Here is an 18,870-nt window from a genome sequence, read left to right on the forward strand (position 1 = left end):
CAAGTGTGAATTTGGGAGAGCTTTCACGTGTGCACAGCCTTCGTGTTTTATTTGGGAGAAGGTCACATCAAAGATGAGCACGTTACGTTTGAACTGGAAGGTGGGGAGAATTATCTGGCCCAAAAGATCCAGTGTCTGATCACTTTCATATTTTTAATATAAATATCCTCAGGCTATTTCCCTGAGGCAGGGAAATACTGTTATTCCCATTTTGAGTGAAAGAAGAGGGGGGTTAAGTGACTTGCCTAAACTGATACAGGCAGCGTGTGGCGGAAAGAGGTACTGAATCCTTGGCCAACACCAAGCCATCTTTCTGAGCTTTTAGAGACAACAGCTATATCCAGCCCCCTTTATTTATTTTTCTAGAAGCCATCATGCCAAAACCTTTGCTAAATTAGAGAGTGAGACTGAAGGAAAGCTTTCAGTGGATTGCTTTTTTCCATAAATGGAAATATCACAAATCATTCTGGGAAAACAGGTCTTTCTGTTCTCGTCCCTCTTTGTCTGCTTCTCTCCTTTTGGATGTCTTTTCCTCTGCCTCTGGCTCCCAGTTTTCAGATGTACAGTCCTGACCATTTAAAAGTGTTCCTACCCCGCAGGAAGGGAGTAGCTTTTCATTCTTTGGAACTTACTATTTTGCAATGGATTGCACTCTGCAGGCAAGCGAGACTTCTGAAAGAGACAGGGCTGCACAAAGCAGCACAAAAATAAACCGTATCACCAACAATACTGAGCCAGGTTCTCATCGGGGGTAACTCAGTCTGACTCTTGCTGCAGCAGAGCTGACGGCTGCCAGCTGTCCTGGATAGACAGCATGTACCCGAACGATGACCCGGCCGCATTGGAGGAGGTCTCTCTGAGGGCTGAACGTGCAGTTAACGTTTATTTCCATGCATCTTAGACATTCAGTCCCTCTTGGCAGTATGGCAGGTTGTCTCTGCCCTTAATGCCCCAGCTGGGCAGCCTCTGTCCTGGTCCAGGCACTGGGGTGGTGCCTGTTGCACCAGTCCTAGCTCCTCCAGACTGCATCTTCCAAAGCTTGGGCAGGCAACAAGCAAACGGTGGGGATCTCATCTAAGGACTCCCAGTAATACCCAAAGGACTTGGGGGCTGCTCTGTGATTTTCCACAGACCTGGGCGTCCCCAGCCTTTCTGTCCTGACACAAGTCAGAGCTCCTCCCCGCCTCCTTCGCAGCCTGCACATGCCACAGCAGGCTGCTCGAAGGATGCCCACACCGATATGCCAGGGAGAGGGAGGTGGCTGCGATGAATGAGAGGGACTGAGAAACAGGAGGAAGATCTGGCGGGTGAGCACGAGAAAGAGGATGAGAGGAGAGCCCGAACTGCACTGGGAGAGCTGCAGGGAGGATGTGGAAGCGTGTGGCTTAAGTTTCTCAGAGAGGTGTGCAGGAGAAGCCTGTTCTCAGGCTCAACACCTGCCTGTTTCAGGGTTCGTAGCATGAAATAGCTCAAGATGGGAAGAATGGGAAGGGCAAAGGGACACAAGTACAGAGACATTGCTCTTACTCCCTTGAGGGGCTCCCAGAGCCCTACACGCCCTCCCAAATAATGATTTGCTCTTGCTCAGGCATTCAGGAGTATTAACTATAGGGTGGCACATGGCTCTTCCCTCCCTGGCTCTGCAAACCGCATGTGCAGCACGGGAAAAGGCTGTTGTGTCAGACCTCAGCAGCGCTGCTGAGCTGCTCCATCCCCCTCCCCGCGTGTGGCCGCGGCGCTTCCACCAGCACAGGTGCCAGGGAGGCTGCTGCACCATCTCAGCAGGCCACAGATGTCCGTCAGAGAATTGCCGAGTGAGTGACCTTGGCGTAAGAAGTGACATCGAGGCCTTCCCTGCACCAAGCAGGTTTCTGAACCGCCGCCATCCATCGCTCACCTACTCCATGCGCTTGCACAGCCGCTGGCACCAGCGCACCCACACCATGCCCTCTTTAACATGTCCACGTACGGCACGAGGCAGAGGGGTGCTGTCACCCCCATTTCACAGGGTGGGACTCTAAGGCAAAGAGAAGAAGTGGTTTTAACAGCATGCCTGTGGCAGAGCAAAAACTGAATCTTGTTCTCTTATATTCCCAGTTAGCGCATTAATGACCTAAATTCTGCATCCTTTCCCCATCCATCGCCCAGAGGAGCTAGGAGGCATCGGAGGAGAGGGTGTGGTAGCACAGGCAAATCGTCAGTATCCAGAGTCACGGCGCTCTGTGCTGAGCACAGACAAAGCAGGGGCTAAAGTGGGACCAACGCTGCCCACCCTGCCCTCATGAACCCCAGCAGGCTTGAGCCAGGGAGGGGGATCAGCCTGGTGCAGCATATCAGCCTGCGGTGAAGGGCAGCTCCTCAATGCCACAGAATTTTAAGCAAGCCAAGGCTGGACACCCCAGTGGCCAAGCACCCTGCTGAGCCAGATCAGCAAGGCCTTTTGGACACTCAGCACCAGGAGCAGATTTTCAAAGAGTCTGCATGTCCCCTCACCCTGCCTAAGCGGCTGAACCTCTAACTAGCTATCCCACACAAATCCATATAAAAGACACCCTGCACAAGATGCAGCATCTTTCCCAAGCAGCTTGATTCTTCACATAGGAATTAATCAGGCTCAAACACAGCAAGAAACGGAGCTGGGGAGAGGGAGAAGAGAGGAAGCAGGGAAAGGATGGCACAGAGTGAGGTGGTTTCCAGATGCAGTGCCTCTTCCCTCCCTGGCTGATTCCAACTGGGGGGGCGCTGGCTGTGCACCAGGAGCCTCGCCTGGGAGGTGCACGCAGGCTCTGCCTGCTCCCCCAGCGTGTACGGGCAGGAGGCACCCAGCGTTCAGGATCTGCTGAGCAAGGAGCTGAAATCTGAGGCTGGAGACTTCCCTGGTACCCTGGAGAGTGGCAGTGTTCACGTGCACTGTACAGCAGTGACTGCAGCCAAAGGACCAGGGTGATGAGCTGCTCGTCTGTCACAGGCAGATGGCCCCAGGCAGTCAGGGGCAAGCAAGGGAAAGGACCCCCTTCATGCTGTATCTGCCTTCCTCACAGGTATTTAAGTGGGCAAGTAGCAGGGTGGGAGTGTGGCAAGGGAATTTGCTTGGCTATGAAGCTTTCCTTCCAGAAGAGCCATGGCTGAGAAGCAGACACTTCTTGAATGAGGTAACTGGATTGGGGATGGGTGATTAATAACCTCCTTTTATAACCCACAGTTTCAATGTGGGAATAACACTTCAGAGGTACATGGAGAGGCTTTGTTCCTACTTTCTTCTCCTATTACTTACCTCTTACATGCACACGCAGCAGACACTCTCTGCTGTCTCTAGCCTCTTCATGGAAGCTCTTTGAACGAGTAATTAAAGGCGGTAGGTATCTCAGAAGCATCAGACACAAGCCAACTGGATTCAGAAGGAGCCGAGCTTGGGGGCTGACCTAGAGGAACCCACCTACCTGCCTTCTACAGCTATTTGATCAGCACTGCGTCCCAAAGCATCCCAAACCTTGCTCCAGCAAGGCTTGGCCTTCCCCCCTTCCTTCCTCCAGGGGCAATCCTTTGAGCTTGGTCCTTCTTCCAGTTATTCCCAAATACCTGAGAGATCATTGGAATTCATCTTGGAATAAACCTTCCAAGACATGACTCAGGGACCTGACATGGTCCTTGCAGGTGTCAGCCTGGGTAGGGTTGGCCTGGAAGAGCTCTGGGTTCCTCACAAGCAGCCCTTCCCAGAGGCAACAACCACAAGTGTGGTGGCTTCATTGTCCCCTCATCCTGCACACCCAGCTGGACCAGCGGCTGGGCTCAGGGCCAGAGTGGCAGGCGGCTTTCCCAGGTTGCCACAGCATTTGTCACTCTCCAGACTCGGGCTCCAAACTCTTCTGCTGAGGGCTCAGTCAGCCTGAGCCACTTTGGTGGCTGACCTCTGGTGAGAGGGCCCATGGGATCACCATGCCTATCCATGCACCTCATGCGGACACTGCATTCCTCCTTTCTAGATAGATTATGTCCATCAGTTCTGTGTTAATGGCCAGCCAGTGCAAGTGTCCAGAGGGAAATGTAAGGGAAGGCGGGAGAAAAAGTTTGGGGGAACCCCAGGAGGTATAATGAAATTGCCTTCCACATGGTCACCCCTGTACCAGCATGAGCAACCTGATCCTTTGAGATACTAGTCAACCAGTGGTCATGATGATGACGTGGTTTAAGGATTACGTCTCTGGAGTAGTATTCCTGATTTCAAGAGAGAGACATGAATGACAAAAATAAGAGCCTGGTAGACATCCCAGATGACAAAAGACTGGGAAGATGTCATTGGCCTCCTGCTGGGATGGCTTTGCTGGTCGTGGAGTGTGTGAAAAAGGGTGCCTCAAGACTAAAGCTAGCAGAAGGCCCTGTACGTAAACCAGCCTGATGAAACTGAGGGTGACCATCCCAGCTTCCCTCACTTATGGCGGAAGATTTTCCTCCCCCAGTGCAAAGGGTGTTTTGCTGCTGAGCTGCATACACACACTTGCACCAAGCTTCTTGTAGCCTTAGTCTGTGAGAGGACAGAAGAGGAGGCCTGATAAAGGTACGCAAAAACAAGCAGTCACACGGAGAAAGTAGATTAAGAGCTTCTGTTCTTCTCGTACCGCACCAAAACAACAGGATGTATCCTGCCCATGAAATGAATAGGCAGCAAATTCACAGCTGAGAGAAACAAACGCTTTTCCACCCAAACCTGATCATCCCGCCATACACAGCACACTTTGCAGCATGACCCAGTCTCTGGCTCCTCTACCCATCCCACCTCCCGCAGTGGCGGGCAGTGCTCTCCTGTCCGTCTGCAGCAGGAGTCATACCTGCCAGCCAAAGCCTCTGGTGCTCTCCACCGTTGAGCAAGGGGCGCTGGGCTAGGTGGGCGTCAGGCTGGATCCAGGCGGTAAATCCCATGTTCCTGTGCAAATAAGAGGGAGATACGTGTGCGAGTGTGCGAGAAGAGTACCTGGGCATTTAACGGGCATCCATACACGAGCGGGCGTGCTGCCTGGGAGGAAGGCAGGGCGGGCACAAAGGGCGATGCAGAGGGTAGCTTTTCCTGCGAGGCAGGTTTCAGTGTTCTCATTTGTTCTTTTTTTCTCTTGTTCCCTAGGGAATTTTAAAGGTCTGTGTAAGCAAATTGATCACTTCCCTGAGGATGCAGATTATGAAGCCGATACAGCAGAATATTTCCTCCGTAAGTCTGCAGGCTCTTCTCCTTGCAATGGCTCGTAGGTGCTAGCGTCGGGTGCCTTTTGCTTTCTGAAGGTAGGGTGGTGGAGGCACTGGGACCTGTGAAGCTCAGCAGGCCAGAGGAGGCAACCCCAGAGCCTCACCACTCCCCAAAAATGGCTCCGCTCTAACCTCCCTGGGGCCCTGCCCATGAGACAGTGCAAGTTTCGAACTCATAGTAACAACCAGTGGCATTTTTTAATAACAGCAATTAATTACAATATAAATCCAGAGCCTTAATTCAAATCTATTGGAGAGCTGCTGAGTGGGCATAAAGTCAGGACTGGGCTAGCTGGAGCAGTGTGAGTGTCTGTGCGTGTGTGTGTGTGTCCTCCTAAAGCAGAGGATGTTTGTATTTCCTTACCTGATACTCCAGTTGCACCAGATTTAAGAAATTAGCTGGATTGTGTCCGAGGAGCACCTATTTCTGTCTTCACCTTTCCCCAAACACCACTTGCCTACAGAGGCTGCAGATGTGATCCTTGATGTTTTTAGTGATTTTAGTGATGGGAACAGGAAGCAGGAGTAAGGACAGTCAGAGCCCTTTGAAGAAAAGACCTCGTGCTCACCCAGAGCGCCCTGGAAGAGGTGCCGTACCCCAGGCACATGGCATCTCCATAAAGAAACCTAACCTGAGCTCTGAGTCCAGCCTGGGACGTGTGGGTGAAGCTCGCACCGCTTTGCACATGGGGACAGGGAAGGCAGCCTGGCCAGCAGGGCAGATCCACATCATGTGTTGCCCTCCCTGATCACAAGTCAGCATTTCCACCTGCCCCAGAAGCAGGAGCTTGCTCTTCCGTTAGCACAGATGAACAGGGATCACTCCTCCTCTTAGGTCCCCACCTTGCTATCCTGCCCTCCCTCCACAAGCCCAACACCTTTCGACATCACGAGAAGAGATCTTCTCTCTTCAGAAATCTGAGATAAGAGCTTTTGACCTCCCAAGGTTAAGCATCAGAGGTCTCCAAAGGCCGGGAGTCTTTCAGAATAGCTCCTTGTCATCCGGGTGTGCTCCAAGCCAGATGTGGAGACCCAGCCCTGCGGCAGAGATGAGAGAGATAATTTAGGCTCTGTGAGGCTCATTTGTATGTGAAAAGAGGTGGATCTTATGCTGCTGCCTCTTGGTTTCTCAAACAGTTCTTCATCCACTGTAAATTGTAAATAACCCAGGGAGATTGCTCCTTTCAGATGCCTTTCTGCAGCATCAGTCTCTTAATCGCTGCGTGGCTCCTGAACGGCAGAGCTGAAGACTGGGGTTTGATCTGGTTTGGCACAGCAACGGTGCAGGCTGCCTCTGAGGGCAAACCAGCTCTTGTAGAGTTGTTTGGGAGCACGGAAGCTGCTTGCAGCATCAGCTGTGCTTCAGAAAGAAGAGTTGGGGGAAGGGGGCGAACATCTCAAGAAGGATGGGTCTGTTCCCTCAGAGGGAACAAGATCTGAAGACAAAAATTGGCCCAATGTCAGGATGTGACGGTGTCCCTAGGGTAGAGCCCTTTTTAAGAAAGAACCAGGTTCAAAGAGGGATTTGGCAAGTCAATAAAGGACTACTTGGGTCAATCCTGAGGGAAGTGGGATTTCTGTTGGCTTAGACCTGACTGTAGAGGGACCCCACTGAACAGCTTCTTCCCAGGACTTCTGCCAAACCAGAGCCCCTGGACACTCTGCATGGGCAATGCCTGGCGGTACTGGCAAGAACAGCTAGGAAATGGTTTATTAGTATTAGACTAGGCGATTCCCTCATTCAGGGGACCAGGACAATTGTGGGGCAGTGCCCATAGCCTGGCTAGAAGGGCTCAGACTTTATTTCTGCCAGACATCCACATAAGGTTTCTTAGGCTTTTTGAAATCAAATGCCTGTTGTCAGAGAGGAAGCAGAAGCATCCCTGTGTTTCTTTGCTAGAGGACACTCGAGTTAGAGAGTAGACATGATACAAGGGAACATCCGAACACCATCATGAGTCCCCTTCTCTTTAGACCAAAGGCTCTGGACCCAGAAAGACTGGATGAGATTCTGTCCTTCTCTTGCTGGCATGGTCCTCCTGAGGGGCAGAAAGCAGGGGCTGAGCGAGGCTGCTGTCCTCCCCCATCACATAACGCCCGCAGCTCCCCGTGTCAGCCGGCAACTTTGTGTTCTCCCAACAGACATGAATTTCAGAATTAAGACCCAGATAAAACCGATGTGGTCAGGGCCAGGCTGCAGGACTGACCGAGCACCCCTCTAGAAACCCTCTGAACAGCGGATGCCTGCTTGATGTTTGCTTACTGCCATTTAAGCTTCGCATTGTCAAATCCCGACTTGCTTTCCAGAAGCTATTAAGATGGTTATTATCACTATCCTGTTCCCTGAAACACAGCCAGGCAGAACTGGGAAGCAAGAAAGGTTTCTCCCTGCCTTTTTCATTCCCCATGCACAGGCAGTGGGCTAGGGCCCCCCTCAAAGAGCCAATTGTTTGTGCCTGGTAGGATCCTGATACCAACAGGGTCTTTGAAGCACGGTCTCTGCCTGCTTAGGAAAAAGTCCTGTGCTTGCTTCAGCAGGGTTCATTCTTGCAGGCAAGGAGGGATTAGCTTTCATCCCCCCTTCCAGATCTTTGCTCCACAAGCAGAATTGCACCAGCCTGTCTGATACCTTTCTTTATCAAGCAAGGCTTCATTTCACACTTGAACAGCTTATTTCCTCTTGGGAAGGGAGGAGGGAAGGCCTTCTTAGTTAAAAAATATGAATATTGGCAACACGAACTCAGGCAGACAGTTGGTACCCACTGAACAGCCCACGAGCAGTGTGTGCGTGTGCGTGCATGTGTGCGCAGGTGTGCATGTACACAGCCCTGGCCTTCTGCTGCATGAATACGAGAGGGTGCCCCCAGAAGCTTTGGGGTATGTTTTGCACGCGCGTATGAGCATATGCGTGCATCTATGCCATTGCCCTCTGCTGGCTGAGCTCTTCCCGTATCGACCGATGGAGAGGGTGCGTGTGTGGGAGCTGGCACATCCAAACACATCACTGCCCTCTGGAAGGAGACCAGTCGTTCAATCCCTAGGATAAGCCCCGTGTTTCAGCGCGCAGGGCTGGGACTTTCACTTCTCAGTCCTCACTGCAGCCGCAGAGCAGTGCATGGCACCAGGAGCTCCTTCCCAGCCCTAAAAAAAAAAAAAATCTCTCCTTGAGATGCTCAGGTCCTTTCGGGAGGATTCGAGATTGAGCAGCTCTGTAGGAAGCATTTGGGTTGCTGCTCTTTGAAGAGCGGGCTCGAGCGGCAGCGTCCTGCAGGAGGAGAAGCTGGATGGTGCCAGTGCTCCCCCTCCAGCCTGTAGTCCCCCCAAAAGCAGAGGAAAAGCCAGCGTGAGGGGGGGCAGGCTCCCAGCTCAGCCACTGGCCCCGCAGCCCCCTCCGCCTCCCTGTGCCGGGCCACCAGCTTTGCAGCAGCACCAGCAGCCAGGGCGCGGGAGAGCTGCTTGGGACCGCTCTCTTTTTCTGACACTCTTTGTTTCTCTCTCCCTCCCTCCGTCCCCCACCGCCTTTATCCCTCCTTGAATTACCTCCCGCCTGCACATTGCCCTCTGTCTCTCCCCTTCACCCCCACCCACAAAACATGCTCGCGTCCCCCCGTCCCCTCGCCCCGGCACCGTTTTCGTGCCCCTTTTTCCTCTCTCTCACACCTGTGCTGTTCTTTCTGCCTCTCTCCCTCTTTCCTCCGCAGGGGCTGTTAGAGCCTCTAGTATTTTCCCGATCCTGAGTGTGATTCTGCTTTTCATGGGTGGACTCTGCATTGCAGCCAGCGAGTTCTACAAAACCCGACACAACATCATCCTTAGTGCCGGCATCTTCTTCGTGTCCGCAGGTAAAGGGATGCACAGGGCCTGACACCCCGGAGATGGGCTTCAGGGGGTGGGGGGGCTGTCCAGCCGGGGCATCCTGCAGGGGCACGGTTGCCTAGGCAGGAGCGCGTTTGTTTCCCAGCCCTGATGAGCCTTATTTGGGGTGAAATCAGCCTCCCAAGGATGCATCTCCGCCCTGCCTGCTCGCCTGGCAGAGGCAGGCAGCAGCACCCTGCAGGCAGGGGCTTTCCTGCTGCTTGGGAGCCGCTGGAGTGAGAGGGTTTCCCTACGTCCGGCACCTCTTAGGGACCAGCCGGGAGTGCAGTCCAGGGATGCAGCAGGCACGTGAGGAGGGTCTTGCCCGGGTTTCCCAAGGGAAGCTGCCCACCGGGAGGGGACGGGTGGTTGGGGGCCCTCCCTTCCCCACCTCCCGGGGGCAGGGGCTTAACCCCACGGCCCCCACCACTGCCTTGTGTGACCCTCCTGACATCTCCCTCTCTCTCCCCCGCCGGCCGGCTGGCAGGTCTGAGTAATATAATTGGCATCATCGTATACATATCAGCCAACGCTGGAGACCCCTCCAAGAGCGACTCCAAGAAGAACAGCTACTCCTACGGCTGGTCCTTCTACTTCGGGGCCCTGTCCTTCATTATAGCCGAGATGGTGGGAGTGCTGGCCGTCCACATGTTCATAGACCGGCACAAACAGCTGCGTGCCAACGCTCGTGCCACGGACTACCTCCAGTCCTCCGCCATCACCCGCATCCCCAGCTACCGGTACCGCTATCAGAGACGCAGCCGCTCCAGCTCCCGCTCCACCGAGCCTTCACACTCCAGGGATGCCTCTCCCGTCGGGATCAAAGGGTTCAACACCCTCCCATCAACAGAGATCTCGATGTACACCCTGACCAGGGACCCGCTGAAGGCAACCACCACCCCCACCGCCACCTACAACTCCGACAGGGATAACAGTTTCCTCCAGGTTCACAACTGTATCCAGAAAGAGAACAAGGACTCTATCCACACCAACACAGCCAACCGCCGGACCACCCCGGTATGAAGCCGTCGCCAGGAGCTGAAAATGGGGCAGGAGCAGGCAGGAGGAGACGGGGTGGGCTGCGGGGTGGGGAGGGTGGAAGGGGGCCGGGAGCAGCAGAGGGGGTGGGAAGGAGAAGGTGGAAGCGCCCCTTGGGGGGGGTGGGGACCTTCCCAACGCAAAAAAAAAAAAAAAATCCACAAAAAACAACAAAAACAAATAAAAAACCAACAAAAAAACAACCAACGAACAAGCAGATACGCAGACAAACAAGCGAGCGAACAAAAACACAAACAAATGAAAAGGAAACGCGAGGAAAGAGACAACAGTGAAAAAAATTCTTTAAAAAAAAAGAAAAAGAAAAAAGGAAAAAAAAGAAAAACTTTAAAACCGAGAGAGATTTAAAAAATAGAAATAAATTTAAAAGAAAATGCATGATTTCCCATGTACCATTATTTTAACATTTAATAAAAACAGACTTAAAAAAAAAATAAAAGGGAACCAAGGAATAACAAATGACAATAAATCAAGTGGGAGGAGAAGGAGGAGGAGGAGGAGGCAGTTCTTTGGATTTTGGGGGATTTTATTCTTTAATTTTACAGTTTGTTTCCCACTTACCTTTAGCCCAGCATGGGCTCCTCGGGGGACAGGGGACAGGGGTTCGGCCGGCAGCGACTTCGGTGTCCTTGGGCCGGTTACAGAGGATCCTGGGATGCCGGGGTCAACCGCGACCTGCTCCGTTCCCCCGGGATCCGTGGGGATCCGCTCATCCCCCACGGGTCCATAGGGGTTAAGAATGACTCCTGTCCCTAGGGAGCGCAGGAGCTGAGTTACCCCTCCGCAGTGTCTCCGGGGGGGGTCCCCGCTTTCCCGGCCCTGGGGACCCTGGGGTTAACGGTGACAGTGCAAAAAGCAAACAGACACAGTGAATAAAGACACACACACACACACAGACAAAAAAAAGGACAAAAAAAGGTTTCTTAACAAAAAAAAGTGGCAATTTTTTTAATAAAACAACAGCTATAAATAAATGTAAATATAATAAGTGGATTTACTTGCAAGAAAAACAGATAGGTTTTTTTTCTTTTCATTTTTGTTTTCTCCAGCTTTAAACTGTGAAAAAAAAAAAAGGAACAGACAGCGGGGAGCGGGGTGGGAGGCGCAGGCAGAGGGCGGGGGGCTGGTGGAGGGAACCGGGGCTCCCATCCCTTCAGGATGCCGCAGGCTGGGGGGGACACGGCAGCCCAAAGCCGAGGGCAGCGTGCCGACGGGGGGGGCGGAACTCGTGCACACGCGTGCCCAGGTGCGCGCACGCTCTCCTGTGAATGCTCCGGAGGCTCCTCAGGGCCGCCACGCGCCTCCCAAATCTGCCCGGCCCCCCCTTAGGTCCCGCCAGTGGGGCTGCAGCCGTGTGGGAGCACGGCAAGGCCCACCCAGCCGCCCCCTGAAATTGCTCCTGTCGTCCCCCCCCTGGGCACAGCCAGTCTGCCCTGACCCAAAGCCGGCCGCCGGCTGCTTGGCCTTGACACATGTACCCCCCCAGCTCCCATCCCAGGGAGCCCTCCGCTCCGGGCCTGAGCCCCCCTGAGTCCCGGCGGCGATGCAAGGCAGAGGTGCGAGGCCGATGGGCGTCTCCACGCCCGCTGGGTTTTGTCCTCGTCCCCCCTTCGCTGGGCGGTCCCAGTTCGCTGCAGTCTCATCCGCAGCGGCGAGGCAAGCTGGGCCCCTGCCATCCCGCCCCGGGACCCCTGGCCTGGCCACGGCCCCCTCCTTCCCTGCTGTGCTGGGGGAATGGGGCACCAGGGGTGCCAGAAACCGCTTTTAATCCAGCTCCCCCCGCGATGGCTGCTGCAGATACAGGCAGGAGGGGAGGCGGTGGCAGGGGAGCGTGGGGCCAGGGAGGCCTCTGCGACACCCTGCGAGCCGCTGGCTAGCCTGGGGCAAGGACAGGGCCCCTGTTAGGGCTGCTCCCCAAAAGCGGCAGCGCCCTGGGCAGGCGCGAGGCTGAGGGTTTGCAGGATGGCGCCGCCGAGCCCTTCGGCAGCTCAGACCCACTTTTCGACTTTTTTCTGTCCCCATTCCTGCTGCTCCAGTTCTAGGAGCCATGCAGTCCCCTGCTTTGGGTCCCAGCAGGGTTTCTGCTTAAAAGCAGCCTGATCTTCCCTGCACTGCCCCGCCCCACTGCTTTAACCCCCCCTCCCTGCTCTGGGGCAGGGCGGGGGGCAGCACTGGGAGGGGGTCACCCCCAAAACCGGCATCACAGGGCAAGAGGAGGATGCAAGCAGCTTGGCTGGGTGTCCAGACGCCCCCACTGCTGAAATCCCCTCCCATGACCCCCAGCCCTTTAAAAAAGATTCACAGGTGAACACCCCCCCCGGCCTCCGACGCCCCCCAAGGAATAAGTTAAAGCCGGTTTCCCAGACCCCGGCGTGGAGGAAGGGCGGCGTTGGGGTTTCCATCCCCAGCCGCCCTCGCCCGCCCGACGCCGCGCGGAGCTGGGGAGCATTCACAGGGCCGAGCGCGCCCCCGGGGCCGGGCAGGAAGGGGAGAGCACGGGAGCGCGCCAGGAGAGCGCGTGCGGGAGGCGAGGGCTGGCGGGGAAGCTTTTTTCCAAGGGTGTTGCTCATGTCCAGCTCAAACCAGTACAAGAAACCAACCTCCATTTTCTTTATTTTGTGGTTTTTTTCAGACTGTTAAAAAGAAAAAAAATTTTAAAAAGAGAAAATGACAAAAAAAAAAAAAATCCTGGTACATGAAATAAAGATTTTTTTTTATAACTTGGTCCTCGTTTATGTGCATTTATTGGGGAGGATTTATTGTCCCGCTGTGCCGGAGGAGTACCTGGAAACCCAGCAAGGGAGTCGACTATTGCGGATAGTTTTGTCCTCTTAGGCAATTCAGCGGACAGTCTTGCTTCAACTGCTCTTCTCAAGCTGGTCTTCGAGATACAAGGAGGAAGGACGAGGCAAGAGGAGAGGGCTTTGCCACAACTTTTTTTAAAGTAAGTGCGGGTAAACTCAAGTCACACGTGCTAGCTTTCCCTGCTGCCCTCCAAAACATCTGTTCCAGCTCCCATTTAGCCCCCAGCATCGCCCCTCCTGTCCCGTTCCTCCCGGGGTGGTGTTACCACAAGGGCTGATGCCCCAACTCCCACCCAAAGACAGCAGCTCTCATGGCAGCAAGCCGAGAACCGCCAGCGAGCTCAGAATTCACACAGGCTCGAGGGCTCAAAAAGGAAAGAGAAAAGAAAGTGGGCCCAAACGTCGTTTTGGGGTTTTGTTCAGCCACTCATAGGATTTCTGGCGACTTCCTCAGCAGCTGGGTTGGCAGTGGCTGGCTGGTGGAAATGCTCGGCGTCAGAGCCCGGAGTGGGGGGTTATTTACAGCCGGAGCTGCAGACCCAGAAACGGGTGAGGTGGCAGCAGGGCAGGGAGGTGAGAGCCCCGCAAAGGGGACCGGGCTCCCGGCGTGTCCCCTCACTTCCCACCCCACCACCGGCAGGGGTGCCAACTCGCCGAGATCCCCTCGCCCTCCGCTGGGCTCCCGCTTGCCATAGAACCCTCCATGGCTTTCTGGAGCGGACCAGGATCCCCACCAGTCCCTGTCACCACCAGCTCGGAGGGGTGACGGGGAAGGGCAGCCACCTGAGTGACAAAGCCCCTCCAAAGTGCAGCCAGGGTCTGACCCATGGTGGGCGAGCGAGGCTACGAGCTGAATGAGCAAGTAGGACCAGGGGGGTTAATTCGGCAGTGGCAGGGAGGCAGTGGGGTGAAGGCATACCCGGCTCCAGGTGTCCCAGCAGACACCGATGGGTTGCAGTGCAATCACAGCACCGCAGTCCTCCCCATCGCCCAATGCACCTCGCACAGATTGATACCGGTGCTCAGTATCTAGATCCCCCAGCCAGCACCTGTGGGTCCCCACTCTGGCCCTCCCCAGCCCCCCCCATTCAGCCCAACCCCCTCCAGCTCACCCCTCTCCTTTGGGGCCCCAGTAGCACCTCACACCCACCCCACGCCTCCCCAGCATGCCTGTCAGCAGACAGATTTCATGGGCCAGCCGGTGGGATGTTTCACTGCTGAGGTAATTGGGGGCACTCGCCGCCCCATTTCTGCTCCTCCTCCGGGGACCCTTCCTGGGACCAGCCTTGCCAAGAAGGAGGGCGCGAGGAGGGGAGAGGCAGCAAAGCAGGCCAGGCGCCGGCTCCGGGGGACGCCGGGGAGCTCCCGACCCTGCCACACGCACATCTAGGACACAGCCGCCTCCCCGCCCTGTCTAGCTCACAGACCCCAAAACCTTCTCACCCCCTCTTCATCCCCTTGCCTGGCTCTGAAGCCGCCACCAGTGCTGGGTGCCCCCACCCAGGGATGGGTGGGATGAGCTGGAGAACCCCCCGGCGCACCTTCTCCATTATCCCTGCGATGTTTCCAACCCTGGCCTGCTGCAGAGCTGGGGGCAAGAGGGTGCTCCCTCGTCCCCCTCCATGCCAGCGGGGCACTGGGGAGATGCAGCTCCACTGCCCGCACAATGCCCTGCCCGGAGAGGAGGTGGTGCATGGCTCAGCCCCCTACACGACTCCATGACGTGCTCCTTCCTCGCAGGGTGCAGATGCTCTTACTTCTTCCTCTCTGCTTCTCCCCTTCTTCTGGCTTTTACAGGATGGGGCAACAGAGGGGGAGAGGCAGGGAAACAGCACCGGCCTGAAATTAGGCCTGGGGAATGGTGCTCAGACGGGGCCAGCTTCCATGCCATAATAATTAATACTAATACTCAGCACTTATACAGCACTTGTCATGTTCAAAGCACTTTACAAACATTAACTAATTAATTCCCCCTCTCTCCCAGGGTGCATTAACACTTGTGTGGGTGCGAGACCCTAAAACGTTACTCTGTGCCCCTCCTGGGTCTCAGTGCTCCCCATGCCACTTGCTTGCCTCTCCCAGTGCTGGTTGTGTGCTCCGGCAGGCCCTGGATACACCAGGGGTGAGCAGGGCACCAGGGTCTTCTCCTCCGCAGCACAACCACTGAGGTCCTGGGCGTGCTGGAGACTTGTGACTGAGAGGTCAGTTAAAATATTTGGGTTGGAAAAGTCCCCCTGCCCCAGTCCCAAGCCCCAGCAGTGGGGGAGGAGAGCCAGCAGGCCCTTTGCAGTGTAGCAGGAGCAGAGATGCAGCAGGCAAAGTCTGGTGTGATGCCTTCAGCCAGGTCCCCGTCGCGCCCCAGCCCTGGGACCTCTCTAGAGGCCATGGCCGTTCCCTGCTTTCAGGTGCTGGAGGAAAGCAGCGCCCACCCCTGCATGGGGCCGATTTCTGACAGCCCCCCCTCCAAATCTGAGGACACACTCTCAAGTGCTGGCCGGGGATGGGTGGAAGGCAGGCAGGGCATCTGCCAGGGAGAGTGCTGCCCCGCTCAGATGGAGCAATCCCCTAGGATGGCTCTGGCAATGGATCCGAGCTCGAGAGGGTACGCTCTGCCCAAGGGATGCCGGCCCACACTGGGAGCGGTGCCAGGTTTTCCCTCGCTGCGGAAGCAGCATGGCTGAAGAGGGGGCTCCCTTTGGGGGACGGTACGGGGCAAGGGAGCGCTTCCTGCTGAGTAATGCCCAGCTCCTGGCGCTGGTCTGCTGTTAACATGTGCTCACCGCTCCCCTGCTGCCTCTCTCGTATGGACCACAGCCAGGGCTGGCTGGGTTTTGCTTCTGTGGGAGACACTCTGAGAGCTCCGCATGTGGGGAAACCCAGATACTTGGCTATTAAATTAACGCCGGGCATTTAACAGCATCATTGAAATGGTTTAAACACCTAGAAGTGGTAATTAGTAATAATGGTTTGGTGAGGGAGGAAATTAAGACCCAGGTACGGAGCCCAGTACTTTTCTCTGCAGATAATTTTTTGTGCCAAATGACTACAGAGAGAGGCCAAGCGTCAGACACACAAGCCTACTGTCTTGCTTGCGTGTGAGGACCGACACGGGGGAGGAAGGCAGGCACATATCTCACCTTTCAAAGGTCAAGCACTGAGGCCAAGGATGGAGAGAGGATCGAGAAGGAGAGCTGATGGAGAAAGGGGGTCAGTGACGAGGTACAGTCAACGTAACGAAAGCCACTAGGTGAGCAAGGCTGGCAAAGGACAGGCCAGCTGAATGTCCCGGAGGTCTGTCCGAGGGTAGAGGTGGCTCCAGACGACTCGGCATCCCTTCCCCGGGTGCCTTCCAGCTGCTGGGAGCTTCTCCCCTCCTCTCCCCACACCCTTCTGGACACCCCCGGGAGAGACAGAAAGAAGAGGCAACAGTTTTGGTAGGGAAGGGAGGCAGAGGGAGGGTAAATTTTAACAGTAGCCAAGGACCTATACAGATTAAGGGGATATGAATTAAATGCCACCAGCCTGAGTTTTCCCTCCAAGAGCAGAGAACAAGTCATCCCCCTCGCTAAGCTGAGGCATGGAGCTGGACCCCTTGGCAGCTGCTGCCCACTACGCTGCTCCTCACCCAGGCGAGGCATTTACAAGAAGTCCTGACCAAATCGAGCACAACCGCACCACATTTTGGTGGCTCCACAGAGCTCCAGAGCAGCCGTGCAGCCAAAATGACACATGGAGAGAAGAAACTGCCCTCCAGCCCAGGAGAGGGGACAGAGACCTGTCCCCAGGACAAAAGACCTTTTCCTGGGGATCTGTGCCCACAAGGGTAGGGCAGGCACCTGTGATGTCCCAGTGTCCATGGTGGATACTCCATCCTAAAGCCATCAACTAGCCCTCTACCAAGGCTGGTAGAGGGGTGCTGAGGACCTGCCGGGCATGAAGCTGCAGTGAGGACCCCGCCAGAGGAGCCAGGACCCCGATGGGCCACGCTGCTTCCCGCAGGAGCAGCAGCAGAGCCAGGAGACTGGCGGCTGGGTGCTCGCCCAGCCCTCGTCTTCCCGGGCTGGAAATCCCAGCTTTGAACTGGCTCCGGCAGAGCCAACGCAGACGTGAACCGTTCTGGCAGAGTGTTGTCATTTGTGCCGGTTTTACACCACAGAGAGGAGTAACGTGCGAATGACGCCAAACCCTGCTGGCCTCATTTCGCTTGCCCTTTATTGAAACCTCCGGGCCTTGCACCCCAGGCACGGAGCGACAAGGGTGCAATGGCTCGTGTGTGCAACAAGGGCTCAGATGAGGCGTCCTTGGCGTCCTCCGCAGCGGTCGGCTCTTGACATTGCGGAAAGTCCGCAGTGAAGGAGCCGGCTGGCCCGGCATCAGCAGCTTCAGCAAAGGGGTCAAGATACACGGGTATGGGCTGAGTCCCAGAAACAGATCCGCAAGGGCAAAGCGCTGGGCTTGGGAAAGGGTTTTCTCTGCTGCTGCTGCTCCTGCTGCTCCTCATCCCCTCGGGGATGGAGAAAACAAGAGACTTTGCTCTCTAGGGACCTGTCAATCAGAATATGCCACCACCGTTTAATTTACTGAATTTATGCCTGCCAGGAGCGCCGGCCTGGCTGCCCGTTCCTGAGCAGGCAGTGCCATCCCGTGGGACGAGCCTGGCACAGCAGCAGTCTCAAAGCCGCACTGTGCAGGAGCTGGAGCAGCCGCACAGCTCCCACAGGAGACGCAGCTGTGGGACCCTTGCTCGGAGGGGACACAACGACGTAACTCACCTGGACATAGGGGTTCGGCTCACTCCCACCCGGGACAGGCTCCAGCCAGCCCAGTGGCAGGTATGATTTTAGGAGGGGAGGGCAGACAACAAAGCTCTTACCCTGAGCTTGGTGTGGCCGTGAGGTTTGAGGCAGCATGTCCCAGCAAGCTGCCTGCCATCAGCAAGCCTCCCCACTTCTCCTCCCCTAAATTTTGCAGCTCCTCTGGTCTCCCTCCGGCTGGTGCCGGGCCAGGGATTGTCCAGGAGTGTTTAGCGGGGAGATACTTCACATGTGCAGAGAAAAGAAAAATCCCATGGAGCAGTTCCCAGGTCAGGGAGCCCCATGGCTGCCCCACATCTCCTCCTGCCGCTGCTGCTCTCCCCTGAGGGCTTGGTGCTGCTTGTGGGCCCTTTTGGGGAGTGAGCGGTACAGGGAAGGTCCCTTCCCAGGCTCAGCCCCTTCCCATCGCCTCCTGCAGAGGCCACAGCAAAGCCTGGACCCAACCTTGGGAGTCAGCTGCGACCTTGGTGAGTGCCTCATCCAGAGGGACAGGCTGCGGACAGCGAAGAGGAGAGAAAGACTGACCTTGGGCTGCTGCAGTGGGAGCTTTCTGGAGCAAGGTTGAGAGTGCGCATCCTCCCTGGCTGCCTCGGGGTGCCTGACGCCCGATGGGGGACATACGCAGCATGGCTTTGCCAGAAGGGACAAAAGTGCCCGGCTGACTCCTCCAAAGACAGAAGAGAGCAGATGGTGCTGAAATCTGCTCAAGAGGAGAGGAAGGAATAGCCCCGAGGCTCCGCACTCCCTGTACCCCGAGAGGCACATTTGTCCCCGGCCAAGCACGTCAGCCAGCCATGTCTCTGACTTACTGAGGGGCAGGGAAGCGAATGGCAACCGTGGGCTCGCTGGGCTGCTGTGTGTCTCTTGCCACTGTTCTCTTTTGTAAGGACTTTCCTGAGAGTCCCTGGGAGGGGAGCAGCATGTCATTCATAGGTAGCATCTGCATTCGACTCCTTACTGCCTTGATAACTAGGTCTTGTGCAAAAGGGGTTCAACTCTGCTCACTAGCAGAAATCGCTTGGACTCTCTTTCTGCCTAGACCTCTTCACTTGGCTGGCATAAACAGTAAGCTTTCCAGAGGAGGGACCAGCCAGGCAGGAGCATTT

At 55.8% G+C, this 18,870-nt stretch overlaps 1 protein-coding gene across 2 annotated transcripts in view; it reads left to right on the top strand.

The window, feature by feature from the left end:
* Positions 1–10,150, top strand: part of CACNG2 (calcium voltage-gated channel auxiliary subunit gamma 2) — a 51,962-nt gene extending 41,812 nt beyond the window's left edge. For both annotated transcript variants that reach the window (XM_076328733.1, XM_076328734.1), the window contains 3 exons: positions 5,117–5,200; positions 8,937–9,077; positions 9,578–10,150. In XM_076328733.1, the coding sequence (XP_076184848.1) occupies positions 5,117–5,200; positions 8,937–9,077; positions 9,578–10,113 (761 nt within the window). In that variant the 3' untranslated portion in view covers positions 10,114–10,150. The remainder of the gene's footprint in view (positions 1–5,116; positions 5,201–8,936; positions 9,078–9,577) is intronic.
* The last annotated feature ends 8,720 nt before the right edge of the window (positions 10,151–18,870 follow it).

The sequence above is a fragment of the Aptenodytes patagonicus genome, chromosome 1, assembly GCF_965638725.1.
Source record: "Aptenodytes patagonicus chromosome 1, bAptPat1.pri.cur, whole genome shotgun sequence".
In the NCBI taxonomy this organism is placed as follows: Eukaryota; Metazoa; Chordata; class Aves; order Sphenisciformes; family Spheniscidae; genus Aptenodytes; species Aptenodytes patagonicus.